Here is a 26,292-nt window from a genome sequence, read left to right as displayed (position 1 = left end):
TGCCGACATGTTCAACAGTTGACACTGAATCTCTTTCACCTCACTGGCCAAATTGAGTCCCAGGCTTTCGGCCTGTTGCTCAGGGGCTTCAGCTTGAGCATGTAAGTGTCTTTTAATGTCTCCAGAGCCCAAAGAATTTTAAATTCTTTGACATATTGTCTTCCTAGAACAGTTAAGAATAAGATTGTATCGAATCTCACCGGTTTATGACATAAAAAGTATTAAAACTAGCAAATTGCACAGAACTCGCCGTTCACACATCCGACCTTCGGATTCCGGCAGAAGACCATCTTGATGGATAAAGTATTTTTAAATAAAATAATTTGCTTTTGTATGGTGCAATTTAATTATCAGAGTGTATTATTACTTAAGAGTGAAACTGACACACCATAAAATCGAAGGACAGCAGGAAAAACAGACTAACATACACAGTATGAAAGGTAAGAAGAGTTATTGTCTATAATTATTTCAGATTCCAATTGACTTGCTTGGATTCACATTTTGATGCATTTTTGAGAAATATAGAAACTGTATTTTCTATAACTTGCTATCAACAAATGATCTTTTTGCAATGAGGAGCAAGTTTTGAGTTCTGAAACTTACAGTACGTTTTTAAAGTACAACAACCTCTTATATGCCAAAAGATTAAGAAAAATGTGATTCTTTGTGCCATGACCCCTATAAGAAATGAATTGTAATTTTTAAATATAGGCCTGTGTATAAAATCATGACTACTCACATGAGATGAACACTCCAATCAAATCGGTAACCTTATAAAAGCTGCTTAAATCTACATGGAGAGGGTCCCCTAATGAGGTCCGCCATGTTAAAATCACATGACTAGCCAAATACTACTCGCTTAACCTCAGTAAACACCCTGTTATTGGACACTTTCACTTATGGATTATTAAGTTAATCATGGATTCATGGCTGACTGCGATTAGTGAATTTCTACAATGGCATCTGTAACTGAAAACTACTGTGTATGCACGATGATGCATTCATGCCCCTAGGTTTCAGTGTAAGTATGTACTTGAGATATGTATTTACATTTTTTTACAAGTGGATTTGACAGACATTAGACAAATAAACAACATTGTAAGCTTGTTTAAAAATTAATTTCATTATATTTTGATTTATTAAATATTTTATGTAGGCTACTGTAGATCCTATTTTGGATTAGATATTTTTGGGGTAATAATAACCACACTTTTTCAAGAAAAGGAATTCCAACGCATCATATAGCCTATTTATAACTGTATTTTAGTATAAGAGCAAAAATGACATTATTATGATTATTTGGATGAACTTGAATCTCTTGGCTTTAACAAATGGCTTGCGCTAACCGTGTGACACGTACCGTAGCAGTTTTACTGGCTAGCCCTTCCACTCTTCATTAACGAGATTCAATGAAAATGTAATTCAGTGATTATTGAGGCGTTTCGCCACTGCTACAGAAACATAATAGCGTTATTAAGGGGAGCTAGAGGAAATACTTGGTACTAGTATAGTTGTTACTCATAAAAATGCACTACTTGGGCTTGTTACTGGAATGAAATGAAACATCTTAACGAGATTTAAAATATGAATTAAAACGTCAAATTATTAATTTGAAATTGTATGTCAGAAAAAGTACTTAAGTTTCTTTGTATCACATTAATTTATGTGGATTTATTCTACTGCTTGTCAGAAATCATGTGACTCGCCGTCATTTGGCTGAACCAGGAAACGGGTCTAGAGTGGAAACTCTTCTCTCATTAAGGGCTTCTTGAATCTGCTCCCAAGTCCGCTCTGCTTTGGAAAATGGTGCTGTAAACAAACAATCGGTAAGAGAGGTTTTCGTCGCGACAATTGGATAGCTCTGGCGGGATATCTCCCAGTATCTGAGGCTTTATTTAATCGAAGAGTGTTTGCATATGGGAGTTATTAGGGGTGTTTTGGTGAGAAGTAAATTGAACATACGGGTTCTTCAGAGGAAGCTCGGCTAACTTGTTAGCTTACCACTATTAGCAGACGTGATGTTCCAATTTCCTTCAGTTTAAACTCTCAGATGTCCAGTCTGTGCCAGCTACCACTTCCAACCACGAGCAAATGTGGTTAGATTGATAAATAGCTGGTATTTGTGGTTATTAATGTATGAGTTAGCAGGTTTAGCTAGTTTGATTGTGTTGCCAGTGGAGATGCAAGAGGCCTGAGTTACATCTTCGGGACAAATAGCGTATAAAACAGACTTTAACAGCCTGGCATGTTCATGTGATCTTACAGTATATGGTGTACATGGTCACCAGATGTGTAAAAGGCTCCGATTCGTTAGTGAATTGCTTGTTTGTGAGGTTATGAAATGATAAAAGCAGAGGCAGCCTTGCCCACTACCACCTGTAACAAAGTCCAGCATTTATTAGAGAGTTTTGTAGTGATATCTGAAAATCAGTCCCGTTTTGGAAAACCAGGACCATCATCAGGGTTTGCTGATGCTGTGCGATCGGCCCGCTCATCTGGATCTACGCACATTCCCGTCTGCCTGACCTAAATAGGTCTTTCTCCTTATCAAGTTACTGTACTGTGACCACCATGTCCGACAACCAGGGAAATCTGAACAACAACAACGTCCCACTGATTAACAACAATAATGGAGGGCCGAACCGGATCCGGAATCCTGCAATGAATCAGAACCCACTGATCAACGTGAGGGACAGACTTTTTCACGCATTATTCTTTAAGATGGCAGTCACATATGCCAGACTGTTTCCTCCATCCTTCAGACGAATATTTGAATTCCTGGTTCTATTAAAGGTGAGATTTGGCTTGTAATTTTTCTGATGTTTGCAGACAGTGTGTGTTTATCCATCCCCAAAATCCCTGAAATACTCTCAGTTTGACCTAAAGATGTGTGTGTTAATGAATATCTGGTTTGTTCTGTAATTGGTGTAAAGACCATTAAACTTGAGGATGGATGCTGGTCATCATCCGCATTATACAGTTGTGCTCAAAAGTTTGCATACCCTTGGAGAATTGGTAATATATGTACCATTTTAAAGAAAACATGAGTGAGCGGGTAAAACACATTTCTTTTATTTCTTATGGGATTCATATTTAACTGTAGGTTATAACAGAATGGCACAATCATAAAACAAAACATGGCAACAAAGAAAAAAATGAAATGACCCCTGTTCAAAAGTGTGCTTACCTTTAGTTCTTAATACTGTGTATTGCCCCCTTTAGCATCAATGACAGCGTGCAGTCTTTTGTAATAGTTGTCTATGAGGCCCTAAATTCTTGCAAGTGGTATAGCTGCCCATTCGTCTTGGCAAAATGCCTCCAGGTCATGCAAAGTCTTTGGTCGTCTTGCATGAACCGCATGTTTGAGATCTTCCCAGAGTGGCTTGATGATATTAAGGTCAGGAGACTGTGATGGCCACTCCAGAACCTTCACCTTTTTCTGCTGTAACCACTGAAGGGTCAACTTGGCCTTGTGCTTCGGATCATTGTCATGCTGGAAAGTCCAAGAGCGTCCCATGCACAGCTTTTATGCAGAAGAATGCAAATTGTCTGCCAGTATTTTCTGATAACAGGCTGCATTCATCTTGCCATCAATTTTCACAAGATTCCCCGTGCCTTTAGAGCTCACACACCCCCAAAACAACAGTGAGCTACCACCATGCTTCACAGTGGGGATGGTATTCTTTTCACTATAGGACTTGTTGACCCCTCTCCAAACATAGCACTTATGGTTGTGACCATAAAGCTCTATTTTGGTCTCGTCACTCCAAATTACAGTGTGCCAGATGCTGTGAGGCGTGTCAAGGTGTGGTCAGGCATATTGTAACCAGGCTTTTTTGTGGCATTGGCGCAGTAAAGGCTTCTTTCTAGCAGCTCGACCATGCAGCTCATTTTTGTTCAAGTATCATCGTATTTTGCTCCTTGAAACAACCACACTGTCTTTTTCCAGAGCAGCCTGTATTTCTCCTGAGGTTACCTGTGGGTTTTTCTTTGTATCCCAAACAATTCTTCTGGCAGTTGTGGCTGAAATCTTTCTTGGTCTACCTGACCTTGGCTTGGTATCAAGAGATCCCTGAATTTTCCACTTCTTAATAAGTGATTGAACAGTACTGACTGGCATTTTCAAGGCTTTGGATATATTTTTATATCCTTTTCCATCTTTATAAAGTTCCATTACCTTGTTACGCAGGTCTTTTGACAGTTCTTTTCTGCTCTCCATTGCTCAGTATCTTACCTGCTCAGTGCATCCACGTGAGAGCTAACAAACTCATTGACTATTTATACACAGGCACTAATTGCAATTTAAAAAGCCACAGGTGTGGGAAATTAACCTTTAATTGCCATTTAAACCTCTGTGTTTCACCTTGTGTGTCTGTAACAAGGCCAAACATTCAAGGGTATGTAAACTTTTGATCAGGGCCGTTTGGGTGGTCATTATGATTTAAAAAGGAGCCAAACAACTATGTAATGATAAATGGCTTCATATGATCACTATCCTCAAATAAAAGACAGTTTTTTTTGCATGATCAGTTATATTTTCAAAATCAAATTTCTACCAGGGTATGCAAACTTTTGAGCACAACTGTATATTTGGCAACAACCCTCCCCACCAATCACTTTGGTTGTTGCCAATAAGCAACAGAAACATCTCAAAGACAACATTAATTTAAAATGTACCCCCCACCCCGCCTGTGTTCTGGAAGTATTTTTCCCATTAATTACTTCAATAGACTTTTAATAAAATCCTTAATAAAAGAGTTCTAAGCCATGAACCAAACCAACCACCTCCGAGGTGAATCACAACATTACAAACTTTGTTTTGAAGCAAAAAGTATTTGAAAATCGGACAAAAAGACAAGGTACAAAACTGTGTACTTACCGTCTTTCACAAGGGCACGAACTACAATCCCATGAAGCATTGCGAATGATGTGATTGAATGTAAAATGATGGAAATATTTAAAACTGTTTATTTTAGGTTATTGATTATATGTACAGAAACAATGTAGTTTGATTATTGCGAAATATTCCAATATAAACAAATATATAATTAGTTTGACGGTGAAGGGAGAGCGACTCGTCTGCGGCATTCACAGTGCGTCATGGGAGTAGGCGGTCGCTTCCGGGCTTGTTTGGTGGGCTTACTTTGCCACAGTTCTCTGATTAGTGGATCTTTCTCTGCTGGACCACGGGTAGTGTAGGTATTCACCAGAAACAGCACTATTAAATGCTATTTTAAAATACTGAACTTGAAATAAACAGACTGGTGGCTTCAACAGAAGCATATACCGTTGATGAACAACCTCGGAGCTCACGGTAGGTCTGTCTTTAAAGGTTTGCAAGTTATCGGTAAAAATCAGTTCGCCTATGGAATAAATGAATGGGGATTTTACTTACGGAACCAGACTGTTACACTATATTCACCAGTGCATGTAATTCCAAAGCAAAAACAAGTTTGACTTCATAATATTTCATTAAAATGTAATGACTGACTTCACCTCTGAAACAACTTTCCTTTTCAGCTGACATCACCAAGCCCTCATACTTTTCAGTCCCTGCCTTGCAAAGGTTTGGCTCTATTCTGTTATGTAACAGACATTTTTCCAAGATTCAATAAATTCTCCTTGGATGAAATCAAGTCATGCACAACTTTTTTTTTTCTCGATGAATATCCTGTTTCACTTGGAAATACATCACATTACAGAAGTAAAATGGGTTTCGAACACTATTTAATGTTAAAGGTTTAGTTCACCCAAAAAGGAAAATTCTCACATCATTTACTCACCCTCATGCCATCTCAGATGTGTATGACTTACTTTCTTCTGCAGAACACAAATTATGATTTTTAGAAGAATATTTCAGCTCTGTAGGTCCATACAATGCAAGTAAATGGGTGTTAAAATTTTGAAGTGTTTGTTTAATCCATGTCTTTAGAAGCGATATGATATGTGTGGGTGAGAAACAGAACAATATTTAAGTCCTTTTTCCTTCACTTTCACTTTCTCCTTCTGTTTTTGGTGATTCACATTCTTGTGCATATTGCCCCTACTGGGCAGGGAGGAGAACTTATGATAAAAAAAATGACTTGAATATTAATCTGTTTCTCACCCACACCTATCATATCCTGTCTGAAGACATGGATTTAACTATTGGAGTCATATGGATTACTTTTATGCTCCCTTCAGGGGTGTAAAAAGTACTCAGATATTATATTTAAGTGAAAGTATGGATACTGGGTGAAAATTTTACTCAATTAAAAGTCCAAGTATCTAGCTAAAAACATACTTGAGTGAAAGTAAAAAAGTTATTAAATTACGTTGTACTTAAGTATTAAAAAAGTAAAAAGTAACTTTTTTTCTAGCTAGAATGAAATCAAGAGAGGATATTGTGTGAGAGAGAATGTTGTTAAATTCAACTGGTTTAAGTCACCTTTTTACTGTCGCCAACGTCCGTCATATTTCTTTCTCCCCCAGTGACATTCGCAACCTGGTTATAGAAACGTTATAATAACTACATTTTTTCAGAATGATTTTTATGTGGCCTGTTGTACGTAACATGGCAATTTTCTGAAACACTAGAGACGCTACAATAGCAATTACTTTTATTCCCTTTCACTCAAATCACAGGTAAAACGGCAGATTATCAGTTCATAAAGACTTACTTTTCGCTCTGTTCTTCACACAATGCTGTCTTATGACATATAAAAACTTATACTATAGCGCATAACTCATTTTAACATTTGCATTATATATCCAACTACATTTACAAGTTTGTTCAAGTGTGGTCAAATTATGCGGTAGCTCAACTGATAGTGCGTTGCATTTATGATGTAAAGGGCTGGGGTATGAGTCCTGAAGAGCATGGCATGCGAGTCGACGTGAGCCCAAAGTGTCATAGAAGCACCACCAAATGAAGTGAATTTAATTTTTCATCTCACATTTGCTTTTTCTGTCACTATCGGTTAGGTTTATGGTTTAGGTTAGGGAGGTCTGTTTTATTGATTTAAATCTCAAAAGAGCATTGACCTTAAAAATGTTCGGGAGAACATTTCACTCGCTTTTAGCACCACACAGTTGAAATTTCACTTCGGAACTGCCCTGAGACGTGTAATGAACAACATAATTTGTTTTCACAGTCACGCAATGTTCATTGCATGGAAGAAGGCACTCACGAATTGCAATATCAGAGCCCCCACCCCCTTGAGACATAGAGGAAAAAAAATAAATTCTAATGATTTTGTAATGTTGTTGGTTTTGTGAATTGTTTTCTGAGGTTTTCTACCAAACTTTGCTGTTGAGCAGATGGATGAATTTAATAAAATTCATAATTAATATTTACTCATATTTCTTTATTTTTATTATCATTATCATTGCTGGCTTTATAGTTATTTTAATTAATAGTTGCCTAACAACAACAATAATTCAGCAAATAGGGTATAGAAATTCATAGACATGATTTAAATATGAAGACAAATGTAGAAATAAATGACATGTATATATTTAATTACAAAAGCCTTTTGTTATATATATATATAATATTTCCAACGTGAATGATAATGTTTTACTTTATAACTGTCCAGTCTGTTGAAGTAACAACCAAAATCGTCAGTGTTTCTCACTTTGTGGTCATAGTTTTGAATGAATACATCACATTCAATCGGGCAGTCACACGCTCTAATTGCACAAATATTTCAATGTATCCGAAGCTCAAATCAGATCGAATTCCACCTCTGCAGATGGTCGGAACTCCACACAGCCACCGTGTGACACTCCATTTGAAATGACTGTCCTCTGGTCTGTTATCTGTCGCTTGTCAGATGCAGTGAAAAGGTGGCTTCAGTCAAGTAAGACGAAAGAAAATAGTCTGCAAAAATGTAATGAATACTTGTCAAGTTTAAATAAACTTGTAAGGAGTAAAAAGTACTATTTTGTTCTTTGGAAATGTAATTAAGTAAAAGTACAAGTATTCAGTTTAAATGGCACTTGAGTAAAGTACAAATCCCCCAAAATAATACTTAAGTATTTTTACTTAATTACTTTACACCCCTGGCTCCCTTTATGTGGATTTTGGAGCTTCAACATTTTGACACCCATCCACTTGCATTGTATGGACCTACAGAGCTGAGAATTCCTCTTAATACCTTAATTTGTGTTCAGCAGAAGAAAGAAAGTCATACACATCTGGGACGCAAGGAGGGTGAGTAAATCATGAGAGAATTAAAATTTTGAAGTATCCCTTTAACTTCAGTTAGCAAAGAAGATATGCATAAAATTGCTTAAACATTTATTTCACAAAATTTCTACTCCAGATTCACCAAAAAAATGTTGATAAATGGAAATGTGCAATGTCCATAGACATAAGGCCCAGGTATACTTTGTTTTTCTGCGTTCCATATTGGATCGTGCCCGGCCAACCTCATTGCCTTTCATAGTATATATTTACTGAGAGTGAATACGAAATGACTGCTTTGTGAAACTCTTTTATTACAGTTAACGGCAGGCGCATGCGCCGACGATGCGCAAAGACGAGCCCTGTCCATGTGTCGAGGATGCATGAGGACAGTCCGTGCAGACTGTGCTTATTACTTAATTTGTGTCACGCATACTGTGCGAGGAGCGATCAGGAATGTGGACAACTGAACTTTGGCTTTTAGGAACTGACACAAGTTACCACACAATAAGCACTACCATGTGTCATTGTTCTCTACAAATGCCGATGATCTCGAAATGGCCATACTTTATATCAGTCTATAACTACTTGAGAGTGTATACTTGAAATTCAAGTCTACACCTAATCTTCTTGGAAACACCCCAGTAGAACTGCAGTTGAATGCCAATCATTACTCAATCATAAGTTCAGAAGCCAACAGGTGCCCACAGGAATGAAGGTATTCAGAAGTTGTTGACATGTAAATCTACAGTTCAGAATTGCAAATATATATATATATATAGTTTTCAAACAAGTTTTCCAAATGTTGTCCTTGATAGTGCCACCCCAAAAGAGCTACAGTGTTTACACATTTCAGGGGAGTCAACCCATTAATAACCGATATATCGTTGTCTTTGCATATTAAGCTGGGATAGGAGAAGGTGTATTAATATTGAAAAAATCACATCTGCTTTAAGTAAACAGCTCTAGGTCTAAATATTTAGGGTGACAATGGTAGTGGGATATAAGAGAACTAGCTCAAATATCAAAGGTCTCTCCAGCAATAATCATATTTTTTCCTTTGATACTTTCAACAAATAAACTAAAATCATAATAACATGGTAAAATGACTGTCAAGGATACCTAATATTGAGTATGGCTGAGTACTGGTTAGGAAGAACTCTGTCTTAATCGAAAAGGAGTGGTCTGTTTGTTTCATATACCTGTATTGCTTAAACTGTTGTTTGTTTGCTCAGTTTTGTTTTTATTCACTATAATGTCTTGTGATCTGATTGGAAGGCCTTGTTTATGCTCTTCATCCTGGCCTACATCCACATCGCCTTCTCACGTTCACCAATCAACTGCCTGGAGCACGTGCGGGAGAAATGGCCCCGTGACGGCATCCTGCGTGTAGAGATCCAGCGCAACTCCAGTCGAGCACCCATCTTCCTGCAGTTCTATGAGACGGAGGGAATCCAGGGACTGGTGAAGGAACCAGAAGAGGACGGAAGTGAAGCCAGACAGCCAGTTGTTCAGACAGACACTGAAGAGGAGGAGGAGATGACCATAGACATGTTCGACAACAGCACAGTACGGGTCAGTTTATTACGCAGGAAGTAGAAAACAAGGATTGAGATCTAGGTATTAAAGAAATAGTTAACCCAAATGAAGATTTTTAGAAGAATAGCTCAGCTCTATAGGTCCATACAATGCAAGTGAATAGTGACCAAAACTTCAAAAGCTCAAAAAAACACATAAAGGCAGCAGAAAAGTAATTCATAGGACTCCAGTGGTTTAATCAATGTCTTTTGAAGTGATCCAAATGATTTTAGGTGAGAACAGACCAAAATGTAACTCCTTTTTCACTGTTTGTCTTGCCAATGCAGCTTCTAAGCATGATCATGATTTCAAGCACGATAACACTTCCTAGTGCTTGACGCATGAGCAAAGTGCTAGATGGCGCTAGGAGGTGTAATCAAGCTTGCAATCATGATCTTCAAGAAGACTGCTAATGTCAAGATTTATAGTGAAAAATTAGTTATATTTTGGTCTGTTCTCACACAAAACCCTGCTTAACTTGTAACATGATTTCTGTTGGACTATGAACCAGTGTTTCTTACAGTATTAGGCTTTTGCAGTCTGTAATAATATTTTACATTTTTTTATATTTTATTTCAAATAAAAAAATATCACCTATTACAAAAAAAAAAAAAAAAAAACTATTAACTTCACTGTCATATGAATGACAAATTTAATGACTGATTGAAGTTTCATGAACCAGTTCTTGATTCATTTTCAAGTCGGACGTTAAAGACTTGTGGTTCAAGTCAGATGTTAATTTGGTACCTGCTCTGGCTGATTTAGTGAGTTCATTCAGTAAAAGATTTTTTAGACTGATTAAAACTGATATAACCTTGTTGAGTTGTGTGTAGCGATTGATTAAAAGAGTCATTTGTTTGTGAATCGGGCTACACTAGTCGCATTGTACAGTATGTTTGTTTTTAAGTACAGCCAGCAAACACAACAGAATGGCTTTATTTCATGGTACACGCTCTTTTTATCTCATAATATTCAATTTAGGCTGCAAACTCACAACTCAGCTGAAATATAAATATTTTTGTGCTGCATGCGTTGGTGGTGCAGGAAACACTGCTATGAACTGTTGTATGGAAAAGAGCTGTGAGGAGATTATTACATTTTTTTTGATCTAGTGTGACCAAATTGACAGATCCCACTCCAGATCATTCTTAGTCAGTGTGCCTAATCTCTCTCTCTCTCTCTCTCTCTCTCTCTCTCTCTCTCTCTCTCTCTCTCACTCACCCACCCACCCACCTATGCAGTTTGAGCTGGACATAGAGCCACGTCTGAATCCATCGATGAGCGGCAGTGTTCCGGGCTCCAGCCTGAATGAATCACAGGATCTGTCCTTCAGCCAGGCCCCCTCTAAAGGTATGCAGCCGCTGAGGGAGACTGTCTCCGAGATTGAGATGCTAACTCGAGCAGGTAAACATCTCAAATACGCCCCACCCCGTAGCCATTGTTGCACTCCTTCAATTTCTCCCCTGTAAATGAATTCCCTCTCACCTCCCTCCCTCCATCCAATGCAGCCCTCCTCACTTCCCTTGGTCAGATTTTCTTTGTTCCCATTTTTTATCTAACCCTTTCCGGAGGTCACGTCTGCTATGTCACATGGCTTCAGAATCAATCATCATGGCCTGATATGAGAATGAATGTCTGTGAAGCACACCCAGGATACAGTTCTGCTCATTTTTACACACCCCTTGCAGAATCTGCAAGATCTTCATCTTTTGAAGAAAATAAGAATGAAATAAATTATAGCTTAACACAATTGGTGCTGTTCAAACGTAAGCATACTCTTGGTTATAAATATCATGTGTTGCCTCCTTGAGCATCAGTGACTGTTTGTAATCTTTTGTGATTGTTGTGCTTGTCTTTGGTTTGTCCTGGACAGTGAAGGTGTCTACTGTTTTTGACAAAAAGCTTCCTGGTACTGTACGTTCTTTGATTTCCTTGCATGTTCTGCACTTTTGAGGTCTCCCCTACATCTCAATGATGTTCAGATCCAGGTTGCCACTCATAATGTATTGTGAGTTTTCTTAGATATATTTAATTGGAAAATAAAAGTGGCTGGAATATTTGGAATTCACAGGCCTCTGTGGCTGGTGGGAGTATAGTAAAATTCTGTACCCTGCATACTCATTAAGCCATTGATGATCAAGGAGAAGACACCATATTAAAGGAATATTTTGAACTCAATCGAAAGCATTACCACAAACTTGATTATGCAAAAATCTAAGTTACAGTGAATGGGGCCAATTTTTGAAGGGTTTAAACCCAGAAATGTGAAGCTTTTAATTTATAAAAGCCATTATTAATATGATTATTTATTATTAATTCTTCTGTTAAAAGTTTTTTAAATTGTCATTTTATTTTATGTGGCTATACTTTTAAAACAGTGAGTATTTTTACATTTACGGATTGGCCCCATTCACTTCTATTGTAAGTGCCTTACTGTAACCTCGATTTTTGCTTTAAGGAAAAGGGAGGACTAGTCGAAAGACATTTTTGTGGCAACTAACATTATGCTAAAAATGCTGTTGATTGAGGTTAACTTGTATTGAACCTGAATATTTATTTTAAGAACCAAAGGTGTGAAAATGATTGAACAGAATAATGTGGGTAATTTCATTTATTATTTTGTATTGTGTAATATACTTAAATATCTATTATGCAGGGCAGTAGTAAATATTTATAAATAAAAAAGGCCAGTTCTATGATTGATTTTTATTTATTTTTAAATGCTAAACATCACACAGATTCTGCAAAGTGCATGTCAACTTATGAGCAAAACTGTTTATTAGGATACAAATTGATGCCGTTTCCAAACCTTATGTATTATTTGTTGTCAGTTTAAGCCTGATAACCAACCCATACAGACAAGACTGCTCTGAGGTTCCTCTGGCCGACCAATAGGATGTTGATGTTTAAATATTTGAGAGATTTGCTTTCTTTAAAAAAAAAAAAACATTTTTATCCCTTTTTCTCCCAATTTGTAATGCCCAATTCCCACTGCTTAGTAGGTCCACATGGTGGCGCGGTTACCTCAATACGGGTAGCGGAGGACAAGTCTCAGTTGCCTCCGCTTCTGAGACCATCAATCCGCTCATCTTATCATGTGGCTCGTCGTGCATGACACCGTGGAGACTCCGCATGTGGAGGCTCATGCTACCCTCCGCGATGCACGCACAACTTAACATGTGCCCCATTGAGAGCGAGAACCACTAATCGCGACCACGAGGAGGTTACCCCAAGTGACTCTACCCTCCCTAGCAACCGGGCCAATTTGGTTGCTTAGGAGACCTGGCTGGAGTCACTCAGCACAACCTGGATTCAAACTCGCGACTCCAGGGGTGGTAGTCAGCGTCAATATTCGCTGAGCTACCCAGGCCCAACGAGATTTGCTTTCTTAATTTAATTGCACTCTTTTTTTTTTTTTTTTTTTTTTAATACAATGCTTTCAATGACTTATCACAAGTATTAGAAGTTACTCACAGTACTTGGTGGAGGAGAAGGTGGGATATTCTGTTGGAAATTAGGGTTAGTGTATTTTGGTCATTTTGACCAAATATAACGTATTAAATGCGAGGAAAAGCAGCCGATGGAGTTTCTGGTGCCCCCCTAGGGTAAGGTGCCCCCCTCCCACTCCTTATTTGCATAAAGTTAAACTTTTCTCAATATTGTTGTGTTGCTCCCCACGGCCACATCTAGTCACCGGAAGTTGTCAGCGCTCATTGACTATTAATGTGGTCGCTTTGACGCTGGAAGTCACTGCATCTGTGAACGGGGCTAAAGGAATTAAAACGCTTCTGCGCATGTCTTGCCCTGAAGCATTTCCGGTAGCTGCATTTTTATAACCCAGGACTGTCAAAATAAAATTACTAGCTTGTACTTTTAGAGTCTAGCTAAAACAGAACAAGATATGTGCAAAAACTGAAAATAAACAATGAGTTGTCATTATTGGATCCTTTCAATAAGACTCTCAACTATTTTTCTCAAAGAATATCAAACGTTTACTTGAAGTAACTCATCCAGACGTGTTGTTGATACTGAGCATGTCTACACGAGAGAGGAGATGAGAGTGTATCATAGTTTAGATGCTCACAATTATTTCCTGAGCATAAAGCTCGGGAATATTAGATCACTCCTATTATAATCAATGAAGTTGTTAATGCTGTAAGCATGTGACTTGCAGACAAGGTAATTTATATATATATAAACTTTTTTGTGTGTCTCTTTCTGCAGTAGCTTTTCTACCACTCCAGCTACTTTGAAAACTTTGCAGTGCGATACTGAAGATATTGTTGACTTGTGTGACTTTTGCTTATGTTCCTTATTTGTCGCTTTGGATAAAAGCATCTGCTAAATGACTAAATGTAAATGAGTTGCGCAGCTTCGTTCATTATAATAGGGGCGATCTATAGTCACTTTTAGAGCCCATAAAGAAATACTCTGACTTAATTAGCCAACTAAACTCTACCCATCAAACTTAAAATTAGTTGGCATAAAGTTTGTTCACCTACCAGAGATAAGATGTGCGCTACATTTGTTGTGCTAGTTAGTACTGGACATCTACTGCACGTCTCGCTTCACTACAGCGGTTCATGCGTCCATTTGTGGTTGCTCTTTCGGCAATCTAAATGCTTTAATATCCATTCGTTTCTGGCATCCAGGGAGCATCCAGCCACCAAACAACATGGTCCACATTTTAATAATGATATTCTATTACAATTGTGTTAACGTTAGTAATGTTAAAGTCATTATGAATTAAGCGCCTCCCTCTGTTGTTTTGAATGAGTTTGACAACTAGCCGGAAATGTTCAAGAGACAAAGATGTCACTTCCTTAAGATGACGAACAGTCCTTGAAATGGTTTATAATGTGTGAAATTAATGAAACATTGTCAGCATTTATTGATGCTTATATGTTTTGTTTTTGTGTAGTGTGGCCGCAAGAAGAGTATATCGTGGAATATTCTCTGGAGTACGGGTTCCTGCGGTTGTCTCAGGCCACACGCCAGCGGCTCAACATCCCAGTCATGGTGGTGACCCTGGGTGAGTACCTCACCCCCTCCAGCACAGCCAAAACACTCCAAAATACCACAGTGCTCTCATGTTAATTGAATATCATTATAACACAGGAAATACACATGCGATAAACAGATTTCATGCTTAATTTTTTATAAGGAAATTGATTAATTTGCCATTGTGGTACATCAACAGTCTTCACACATCTTTTCGCCATATAATGAAAGTAAATGGTGACTACAGGCCATCAAGCTCCAAACAGACTAAAAAAATAAACGCTTCTGAAGCCATATGAGCACTTTGTCTAATGACTTAATTTCATTGTATGGCAAAAAGACATGGACAGACTTTTAAAGAAAGGATCCCAATTCCTTTAAACGGATAGTTCACCCAAAAAGAAAATTCACTCATCAATAACTCACCCTCATGTCATCCCAGATGTGTATGACTTTCTTCAGCAGAACACAAACAAAGCTTTTTAGAAGAATATCTCAGCTCTGTAGGTCCATACAATGCAAGTGAATGGTGATCAGACTCCAAAAATCACATAAAGGAAAAATAAAAGTAATACATATGACTCCAATCTTTAAATCCATATCTTAAGAAGTGATTATAATAGGTGTGGGTGAGAAACAGAATGTAAGTCCTTTTTTACTCTAAATTTCCACTTTTGCTTTCAGATGTAAAAATGAAAATAAACAGGCACCACATTTGACTTTCAGATGTGAAAGTGAAGATTTAGAGTAAAAAAATAACTTAAATTTGTTTCTCACCCACACCTATTATATTGTTTTGAAGATACTGATTTAAACACTGGAGTCATATGGATTACTTTTATGTTTCCTTTTTGTGATTTTTGGAGCTACAAAGGTCTGATCACCATCTACTTGCAATGTGAGGACCTACAGAGCTGAGATATTCATCTAAAAATCTTTGTATTTAGCAGAAGAAAGTAAGTCACACACATCTAGGATTAGGCACATCTGGCATGAGGGTGAGTAAATAATGGGAGAATTTCATTTTTGGGTGAACTATCCCTTTAAAGAATTAATTCACCTAAAAATGATAATTCTCTCAACAATTATTCGCCCTCTTGCTGTCTCAAACTCGAATTACTTTCTTCTGCGGAACATAAACAAATATATTTTAATGGAGATATGATGTGAATATATCCATTCAATAAAGTCAATGAGGTCAAGCTCTTTCAAGCTCCAAAAAGGACATAAAGGTAACATGAAGGTAATCCATAAGACTCCAGTGGTTTAATCCATGTCTTCTGAAGTGATACTTATTGGTTTTGGGTGAGAAACAGGCCAATATGTAACTCCTTTTTCACTATAAATCTTGACATTGCAGTTTCCTAGGCACGATCACGATTTTCAGCAGACGTGTACAGCGATCTGGGCATACTGCGAAGTAGTAACCTGTTTGTGGTCTGTTTGTAGACCCCATGAAAGATCAGTGCTTTGGAGATGGCTTCAGCCGCTTCCTCCTGGATGAATGCCTGGGTTATGATGACATCCTGATGTCCAGTGTGAAGGCTTTAGCAGAGAATGAAGAAAACAAAGGTGTGCTGTTTCCTTGATGCTATGCCAGGGCACATGCCTTAATGACAGCACACCAGTAAATGTTTATGTTAGAGTATGATTTGTTTGTATTTAGGGTTCCTGAGGAACGTGGTGTCTGGAGAACACTACCGTTTTGTCAGTATGTGGATGGCCCGTACTTCCTACCTGGCAGCCTTTGTAATCATGGTTATATTTGTGAGTACTTTACCTCTACTGTAGTAGCCCTTTTACTCTAGAGAGTTTGTTAGTGATGGATCATATGATCCATTCAAGATCTGAAAGCTGAAGAAAACCTATTAACCTCCTGAGACCGGAGCATGACTACTGTGTAGAATTGCCACAACGTCATAATTTCACACCAGTGCGGTGTTCACGTTCAAACCGACTAACACGGTTTTACCGATGGTTGGACGCTAAGTGGTACTATGGGGTAATTTTCGTTAAGCAATTGCCTACACAATAATGCAAGGCAGCTTGATTTCAAACTTTGAACTTTATTTTTTATTTTCACTAAAAATTCAAATGAAACTGGAAAAAAAAATGAAGTGCAATTAAAATGTGTTGTTCAACTTTTTGAAAGATGGCTTTTCAACAGTTGTGAAGGGCAACATCTCTTTGGCAATGAACCTACTTCATTCGTGCATTCTCTCCATCATGGGCTACTGGTCAGGTATTTTGTTGTCCGGGCAAATACATCACTTATTGTGGGTTGTTGCGGGTTTAATGTTGGTGTTTTATTACCCTTGGCTTGATCCCAGGACCCAGTTTAGCTGCTTCGGAAGGGTAATTACTTTGTGTGTGAATAAATGTTTTTTGTTCCCTCCTAGGGCTGGGTGATATGCAAGAAATACATTCACGATATTTTTATAAAAAAAAAAAAAAAAAGATCACAATATCTAATTACATCGTCAGCCCCCCAGCTGATCAGGAATGGTGAATATTCTTGCTTTAGTGATTTTGCATTGAAAATTAAATTCATATAGTTAAAAAAATTAAAAACCAAAGACATTTCTAAATTCAAATTGCACTTTAAACTAAATGAAATAGCAGATAAAATAATGAAGTGGTAAAAAAAACAAAAAACATATATAACCACATTTCCATTTACCGTCACGCAAGTATTCATCTATGACAACAGGCGGAAAATTACTAATACAAATTAAGATCTAAAAACAATTATAAATGTAAACATAATAATTACAATGATGATAATAATCACTGAAATATAAATCATGGTTCGAGGTGAATGTGTTTTTGTATTATTTTATGATTTAATCACAGATGTATAGATTATATATATATAAAGTGACCCTGCAGGGTTGCGCTCTCAACAAACTGCTCTGTGGAAATAAAGCGAACTGAACTCAGAGCACCTCCTGAGCTGAGATGGTCTGAGGACATTTGCAGCATTCTCATAGACGATACTATTCTTGCACATTTTTTTCAGAAGACTGAAACAAAGAAAGAGTAAGAAACCTTTACATACACGTGTTCCACGAGACTGCACACCTCCAAACAAAGATTGCATCAGACATGAGAATAGATGACTTTTCTGTCATCTGTTCTTAAAATAATAATAAAGTGTTTCTTCAAGTGGGTGTCTGTGTGTCTAACAGCATTTCTTGTGTCATTCCGAATCCGAGACGTCTTAGTTACCCACCATGTACATTATATTTGCTACCTGCAATTAAACGTCTTCTGTCAGTGCAGTGAACATCTGGTTTTCAGTGCGTTATTTAGGTTCATTTATCATGGGTTGCAAACTCTTCATTAGGCAACTATTCTTTATTTAAGGCTATTCTATTCATTAGGCTATTGTATTGATATTGGAAGCTCCATTCATAATGTTTCCCCCTTTTTCCCAATATAAACTTTCACACCGATATTCTCCCTTGTACCGAGTAAAACCGGTAACACCGTACACCGTGGCAACCCAACTACTGTATACATTTTCCATTTCCCTTATTGATTTGTAACTAGTAGCACCTATTAAACAAGCAAAAAAATAAAAAATACATTTCTAGAGCAAATAGTTTTCTTAAAACTTGATGTCCACAGATGTGGACAGTGGGACAAGGTTGTGAAATTTTAAATAATAACAAGCTATAGAAAGTCAGATTTTTTTTTTTTTTTAATCATCAAATTGTTTTTGTTTCCAGGAGTGTTGGTTATTCATGTGTTTGAGACGTTACAGACATTACTGCTGATTTTCTATAAAGCTGAATAAATAATTCTGATTGAAAGTAATGGCCAGCATCATCCAATCACTGCCAACCATGTTAAAATAAAATTTAGCATTATAAAATATTGAATCTATGTACTGATTACCATTGTCCCATGTCTGCCAAACATGTTGAGTGGTCCAAACATCATCTGCAACCTGAAATGGAACTTTTGGTCAGATTTTTGGAGTGAATGCACTTGAAAGCTATAAGATGCTCCCTTGCTCCCTATTTAGTGAATGATTTAATCTCCAGTGTGCTGTATGTCTGCACTGGTCTCAGAACAGTTCGAAATGCACCTTATTTTCATCCATTCTCCATATAAAGCCCCTGAAATCAACATATTTCAGCTTTTGGATGAACTCATTGATTCTCAATGTGAAAATGCACAGTAAATACAGTATATAGGAATGCATTTACTAATGTTAAAGGTGCAGGTTGTAAGATTCAGAAACCCTTGTTATTAATGATACCTGTGGCCGTTAAGTGAACTGCAGCCAGCTACCTGTTGCTCGTGCACACACTCCATAGGGAAGCGAGTGAGCATCGGCCAAAACAGTGACGTAACATACAAAGAGACTGAACGTGATTCACCGACATTATGCTGACAGATGAGGTAGCATAATTAAAATTACACAGTTATGATTGTTTTACTACAAACTTTGAGACTGTATACTATATTTGACTCTCCAGTGCTGGAACAGGGCTAAAACAAAGTGTGGATATAGGTCTGACTATGCGAGACTGTAGTTTGAAGTAATCACTTTTCTTTGCATGAAACATTGACTGCATTTATACGATAGCCTATGTTGGCGTTAGCTAGCTAGCCATTTTTATCAATAGCTGTTAGCTAAAATTGGTGGATGATGACAGTAGCTGTTTATAAAATAGACTGTACATTATAAATATGTTGACACAATTCAGTATTGATGTGATTCCATCACAACTGTCATTTTGATATATTGATGCGCTATTGTTTTATAATAATAGAATGTATATATTTTCTGTATAACCAAGTTACGTTACACTAATGAATGGGTCTTTTTGCATTATCTTGAGTATTGTCTAGCATTCATGTGTTATTGTAGTTTACCTTGCTGAATAGTAACAGATTAACATTGTTTATCACAGTTACTGTGCAGGCAAGATCAAGTTAGCTAAAATTACACAGATCAGTCCTTATGGAACTATATTTCACATGCTTTGCAGTTATGTAAGCTTACTTGTCCAATAAGAAGAATGCCAATTCAGGGTCGGTTTTGATCGCCAAAACTGAACGAAGGTCCCTCCAGGAATCAAATGCCCTGCCGATGTTCACTCTAGTTTTTGCTCGACCTCGATCACTTCTCTGATTTTATACTTTCTCTGAGTTTATGCTGGAGTCGGTGTTGTGCTGGGAGCCGGCCGTTTGCTGGATTCCATCTCTAAGATAACGTTACCTAGGATTAGGGTTAGGGCTTCACGGAAATCGACGTCATGCTGTTGTCACGTGACACGCCTGAAGTTTAACCCTTAAATGACTGTAGAGTGTTGTGAACAGTATTCAGTTGGTTAAGATACATTTAAATTATGCGTTGCATATTGCAAAGCCAAAATACAACATCCACACGTGGATGCGGGGTTGCATGAGGTTAAGGTTTTCATAAATACATCAACAAAACAAATAGAAATATTTTGACTGTGACCTCTTTCTCTCAGACTCTTTCCGTGTCTATGCTGCTGCGGTACTCACACCACCAGATTTTCGTCTTTATAGGTAAGTTCATGTCAGCCTCACACTTATTTAGACTTTATCTTCACTACTTCAATAACATTCATGATCTGTCCATAACACACAGTAAAAATCTCTCTGATTTCCTCTGTGTTCAGTGGATCTTCTCCAGATGCTGGAGATGAATATGACCATTGCTTTCCCTGCCGCCCCTCTCCTCACTGTCATCCTGGCTCTCGTGGGTAAGTAAAGCTCACTATTGGTAATCTGGAGTGCTTTTGAAGCCCTGCATTTGTGTCTGTAAGTGTCTCCTATCCACTTGAATCAGGTTGCAGCCTGATCTGTTAACCTGTAGAAGTAAATCTCAGAGTACCTTATGTAATCTGAACTATTGATTGTTCCACTCTAAAATACAAAAGGATTATTTTTACATAATCTTATATTTTGGCTTTACTTGTCATTGTTTTGCTGTATATTTTTTCCACTTTTTTTCCCATTTCTCCTTTTTATATTTAATTTAAAAATAAAAAGAGGAAAATGCAATAAAAATTAGGTATATAACTGCCAGTTGATTATGAGTTTATGACTTTATACTGTATATCAAATGAAAATGTTTTACAGGGTTCCCACTGTCATGGAAAAAGTAGAAATTTCAGAAATTTATATAGTGAATGTATATTTTTCTAGTTATGCTTGGTTCTTAAATAATTCATAGGCTAGAAACCACTGTTTGTGGAAAGTTATGGAAATTGATTGATCAAAAAGCTTGGGAACTCTGGTTTTATGAATAAAAGTCTGTATGAAAGGCTTGGTCCATGGCTTATGGCTTCTTTTCGACCCTGTCTGTAGGGATGGAGGCCATCATGTCTGAGTTTTTCAATGACACAACCACTGCCTTTTACATTATCCTCATTGTTTGGTTGGCTGACCAATATGATGCCATCTGCTGCCACACCAACACGAGCAAACGCCATTGGCTAAGGTATGTTGCCAGTCTTTTCTTGTGCTGCTCTTCAGGTAGTTCAAGTGAGCTGCCCACCTAGACAGCATTTTAAGACACCATAGGCATGCTCCTGACACACAGGCTGTTCCAAAAGTCAGTAATATTATACTGCCTTCTAAGATACAGTACCTTGTTTTGGCCAAATTCTAAGAAATCATCATATGCAATCCCAGAACGCACTGCAACTTTAACAACCTGCTAACATCAAACTATTGGAATCAATTGCATGTTGATTCTCCTGGGTTTTTTTTGGGGAGGAGCGCTACTTTTGAGTTGCTGCCTATGAAGAGCATTCCAAAGTCATTAATGAGGTTCCATGTTGGTTTTAGATGTTTCCATTGAACAATGCTGTGTATTGTAAGAATATATTGCATTCTAAAGCAACTTTTATATTGCCTAATTAAATGTATTTTTTTTAATACTTTTTTTTATGTGTCTTCCACAATAATGTAATGTATATTTAAATTATCTGAATTATTAGTAATTATTTATATATAATTGTTTACATGCAATGTACATTAGGGCTGATATATATATATATATATATATATATATATATATATATATATATATATATGTGATTTTTTGAATGTTCTGATTGTTAAAAGTCTCACACAACCAGCAGAGTTTAAAACTCAGTGGTTGAGTGACAGATGAGTGGGTGATGCTCTAGGTTGAATTAGCATTTACACCTCAAATGCAGTGTGGTCGCATGCGTTTTTGACTACTTCCACACGTGGTTTTTGTGATCTGATCAGAAAACTTTTTGGACCCTGTTTACACCTGTATTTAGCACTGCCCACTTGTGATAGCATCATCCAAAATGCATCTTAATACAAGGTATAAACGGGGGCTCTGTGGATGCAACCTCTCTAAGGGATCTCTTGTGCTGCTTTTCAGATTCTTTTACCTGTATCACTTTGCCTTCTATGCATATCATTACCGCTTTAATGGCCAGTACAGCAGCCTGGCTCTGGTCACCTCATGGCTCTTCATTCAGGTATCAGTAAGAGTATTATTTGAAAGTTTTTTTTTTTTTTTTTTTTTTTTTTTTTATTATGTACACTGCCGTTCAAAAGTTTGGGGTCACTTGACTGAAATGTTTCACATGATCTTAAAAACCTTTTGATCTGAAGACTTATGCTTAAATGTTTGATATTACTTTTGTAGACAAAAATATAATTGTGCCAACATAATAATTTATTTAATTCCAAAAATAAAATTTTATTAAAAAAAATACTTTTTTTTTTTTAAATGGATGAACTGGACCGAATAATAAAGAAAATCAGCCAATAAGTGCCCAGCATAGATGGGAACTCCTTCAATACTGTTTAAAAAGCATCCCAGGGTGATACCTCAAGAAGTTGGTTGAGAAAATGCCAAGTGTACATTTCTGCAAATTCTAGGCAAAGGGTGACTACTTTGAAGATGCTAAAAATTGTATTTGATTTTTTTTTAGTCACAACAGAATTCCAGTACTTCCATTCCTGTTTTTCCATAGTTCTGATGACTTTACTATTATTCTAAAATGTGAAGAAAAAAAATATATATAATAAAGAATAAGTGACCCCAAACTTTTGAACGGCAGTGTAACTGAAAAATTTCATGGCCTGTAAGCTGAAATTGTTTGTCCTTCAAGAGCTTCTTTGTGTTTGTCTTCGGCAGCACTCAATGATCTATTTTTTCCACCACTACGAGCTGCCAGCAATTCTTCAGCAGATCCGGATCCAAGAGATGCTCCTTCAAAACCAGCAAGTGGGTCAAGGTAACCAGACGGCCCTGCAGGACAATCTCAACAACAACACTAGCACTGCAGCACCTGCTGGCCAGGCTAATGCAGCCGCTAACACTAACGGCCAGGACGGTCTAGCTGCTCAGGACCAGTCTCAGATCGAACCCCACAACGGCTTGGTAAACCCCACTCCGCCCATCGACCCATCCAGCTCAATCAGTGACCTCGACTGGATGGCCGAGATGGCCATTGGCCCAGAAGCTCTGGCTATTCCACACCTTGGTGGCTCGCTCTTAGAGCCAGGAGGGATCCAGGAATCGCCAACGTCCAGCACAGCTGCATTGGAGCTGCAAAGTCCAAGCATACCAGGAGAGACCCAGGGGAACATTAGCACAGCCAGCACTCCTGCAGTAGATATAAAGTGCTCTCAGGGTCTGGAGCCCCCTGGTGGTGGAGGAGGCCTGACAGAGTCTGAAACGGATCCCACTTCCTCCTCAATGACCTCACACACAGACTGCAAAGTAGCAGAAACGTGTAAGGGCACCACGGACTGGGACGGCAAGACAGAGAACGAAAACGAAAGCTCGCCAGACTCCCACTCAACCCCGGCTTGAGATATGCACTAGATTGCTCCCGTTCAGAATGAATGAATTTAAGCCTTTTGCTCTAGTCACCATCCCTCTGTGTAAATTAATCCAGAAGGCATCATGAGGAGAAGCTGTGATGGAGCATTATCTAATTACATCCTCAAAATCTCAGACGGGAACGTGAGGAGGGCCGAAGCAGACTCTAGAGTAAATTCTTATTGAATTGTCAAAATGATGCCATGTGAGAGGATGTGATCATTTGGAGAGTCTTTACATGTGATTGTTTTGTTTTTTTAATGATTGAAACTTTTTTTTTTGAATACAAGAAGTATTCAGCTTGCAAATGTGATGTGTTGCATAATTCTGGTACTTTTTGTGATTATAAATGTGGGCGCTACAGGTATCAATGGCCAGCACGTGAGACATTCATACATTTTAGATCTGAATATACAACAGTGATCTGGCTTTTGCAAGCTTTATTTTGCCTTTATTTCCATTTCTTTAATGATTACATTGACTTGCTCTAATGGAAAATGCTGCCTATTTATAGTGGTGGAAATAAATTCAAATGTATTCATGTTTTTTAAGGGCCCACTACCTTTGTTCAGGTCTTGGACACTAGTGATCCTCCAAAATGTTCACTACGTAATTTGAAATCCAGAACATGGCCTTCCATGGGGTTCCAAGTATGATCTGAGATAGTAGCTGTTGATGGTCAGATGTTTATTGGTGGCACTGTTATTGAAAAGAAGTGCACAAGTGGAGCTAGAGCAAGCTGGCAGCCAGTTTCAACATTATTATACCCAGAATATTCTCTGAATAAGTGCTAGTTTAAAACTCTGTCCTGTTTCACAGAGGTCATTTCTTGTGGTTCTTCCTCATCAAGAGACATTTGTTCTTAAAGAGGATTTTTGTGGTTATTGTAGACAGGCGTGTCGTCTTTGCACAAATCTGGCTTCAATAGAGAGGGTGCGTATAGGTTATTGCTTGCCTTGTGCTTCTAAAACTAAATATTAACCCAGTATTTCCATCTGAAGTACTTTGGGGTCAGTAGCCTTACCAGAGGCTTCAAAGCCAGCAAGACAATTGTCATGGGATATAAAAGCAACTTAACCAAGAGTAAATGTGTTGCTTCTTTAACAGATTTTATTTCTAATCTTCCAGACAAAAAAGATACAGATTTCTTCAGACAAAAGCAGTGCTGGTCAGACCGTATTTGTGGTTCAGATGTGAGGAATTATTTCCGTCTGTCTTGCTAAATCGGTATCGAAGCATTGCAACGCATCAAGAGTACTGACCAAGGGGAGGCAGTTGTCTTTTCATATTCTGCTTTTGCATAGAAATTTTGACATGTAGGCAGCAATTTCAAGTTCAGTGTGTTTCAGGGACTGTAGAAAGAATGGTTGTCTGATGACAGAACAGATTTGTTGAGCTTCATGACCATGTGTGAAAAAGACTACATTTACCTTCACTAAATGCACCGTAAACCAAGAGATCAAATAAAGGAATCTGTTGTATACACTCTCTTTGACATGAGTGTGGATGGAATAACATTATTGGGGGAGGAGGATGTTCATTTAAAGGCTATGCAACAAAATGAAAAAAGTTAAAGCCAGGCCCTTTTTTTTCCCCTTCAAATTGTGCAATATTTAGTGAGGTGCAGATCGATAAAGGATTCCAATTCTGAAAGAGTGATTTCTAAGATTTTACGATCAGTTCCTCAAATGTTTTTTTTTTTGTTTTTTTTTTGGTGCCGATTTGCCATTGCGAGAGGAAACAGATGATTGTAGTGTTTAGATGTGTTGTAGGCCGTCTAGACAGAAACTTAAAAAGTCTGTTCTGTGATAAACTAAATTTCGTCTCATTCAAATGTATTTAACTGTAACGTTAAAAAAAAAAAAAAAAAAAAAAAAAAAACTGCATAAAGATACTAAATTAATTTCCACTCTGAACCTTTTTGTGGTTATTTTGTGTTTCTCTTATTGGTTCTAGAAACACAGTACCAGCCAAAAGTTTGGACACACCTGACTAAATTAGTTGCTAATGATATGAAAGACCTTTTAAATTTAAAGTCTTATGTAAAAATGCTTGTAATTAGTTTTGCTAACAAATATACATTTTGCCCAAGCATGAATTTCTTTTACAAAACAATTTACAATTTTTAAATGGTTGAGTTGGACCATAGAGTGAAGGAAAATCAGCTAACAAGTGCTCAGCATACATGTGAACTCTTTCGGTACTGTTTAAAAAGCATGCCAGTTGGAGACCTCATGAAGCTGGTTGAGAGAATTCCCAGAATGTGGAGAGCTGTAATCTACGAAAGGGTGGCTCATTAGAAGAAACTAAAATGTAGGAGAGTTTTGATTTAACATCTTGTGGAAAATAGTTGAGTATTTGAGTCTAAACATTTGACGTGTACGTAACCTGTAAAATGTAGAAAATGTGATGTGTACTTTTTTTTTTTCTTTTTTTTTCTTTTTTTTTTTTTTGTGTGTGTTGAAATCTCTGGATTTCCAGTAGAATTATCAGTCAGATCTTCCAGAATAATCAAAGGTCAGTGTCATCAATTTTAAAATCTCTTTTGAAGGTGAGCTTCTGTTGAAAAACAGAAAAGTACTGTTGGATTAAAAACAGATAAATTGTAAAAAACAGTAATTAGCTTTACCATAATTAACATCTATTACTGTAAATCTACAAGAAATCTCCCTATAATTCCATG

The 26,292-nt window shown here is 37.5% G+C and overlaps 1 protein-coding gene across 4 annotated transcripts; it reads left to right on the top strand.

Moving 5' to 3' along the window:
* Nucleotides 1-1,767: 1,767 nt before the first annotated feature.
* On the top strand, nt 1,768-25,518 carry tmem259 (transmembrane protein 259). Of its 4 annotated transcripts, none has more exons than XM_051676264.1 (11): nt 1,768-2,793; nt 9,446-9,736; nt 10,987-11,095; nt 14,667-14,777; nt 16,196-16,318; nt 16,413-16,513; nt 20,239-20,296; nt 20,410-20,493; nt 21,101-21,233; nt 22,155-22,254; nt 22,920-25,518. In XM_051676264.1, exons 1-11 carry the CDS (start codon nt 2,572-2,574, stop codon nt 23,598-23,600), a joined length of 2,013 nt encoding a protein of 670 aa, XP_051532224.1. In that variant the 5' UTR covers nt 1,768-2,571; the 3' UTR covers nt 23,601-25,518. The 4 variants fall into 4 exon arrangements, with proteins under 4 accessions (XP_051532224.1, XP_051532222.1, XP_051532223.1 ...); XM_051676262.1 differs by having other exon boundaries at nt 10,987-11,149; XM_051676263.1 differs by having other exon boundaries at nt 9,446-9,742.
* Nucleotides 25,519-26,292: the final 774 nt, after the last annotated feature.

Source organism: Myxocyprinus asiaticus, chromosome 37 (genome assembly GCF_019703515.2).
Source record: "Myxocyprinus asiaticus isolate MX2 ecotype Aquarium Trade chromosome 37, UBuf_Myxa_2, whole genome shotgun sequence".
NCBI lineage: Eukaryota > Metazoa > Chordata > Actinopteri > Cypriniformes > Catostomidae > Myxocyprinus > Myxocyprinus asiaticus.
This window is presented reverse-complemented; position numbering and strand designations above follow the sequence as displayed.

What these genes read in the sequence shown, in the direction of transcription:
- tmem259 (XM_051676261.1), top strand. Translation starts at nt 2,572, where the DNA reads ATGTCCGACAACCAGGGAAATCTGAACAACAACAACGTCCCACTGATT. An exon ending in TCGACAACAGCACAGTACGG is followed by an intron (nt 9,743 to 10,986) that starts GTCAGTTTATTA and finishes CCACCTATGCAG; the next exon opens with TTTGAGCTGGACATAGAGCC. An exon ending in AGCAAACGCCATTGGCTAAG is followed by an intron (nt 21,234 to 22,154) that starts GTATGTTGCCAG and finishes GCTGCTTTTCAG; the next exon opens with ATTCTTTTACCTGTATCACT.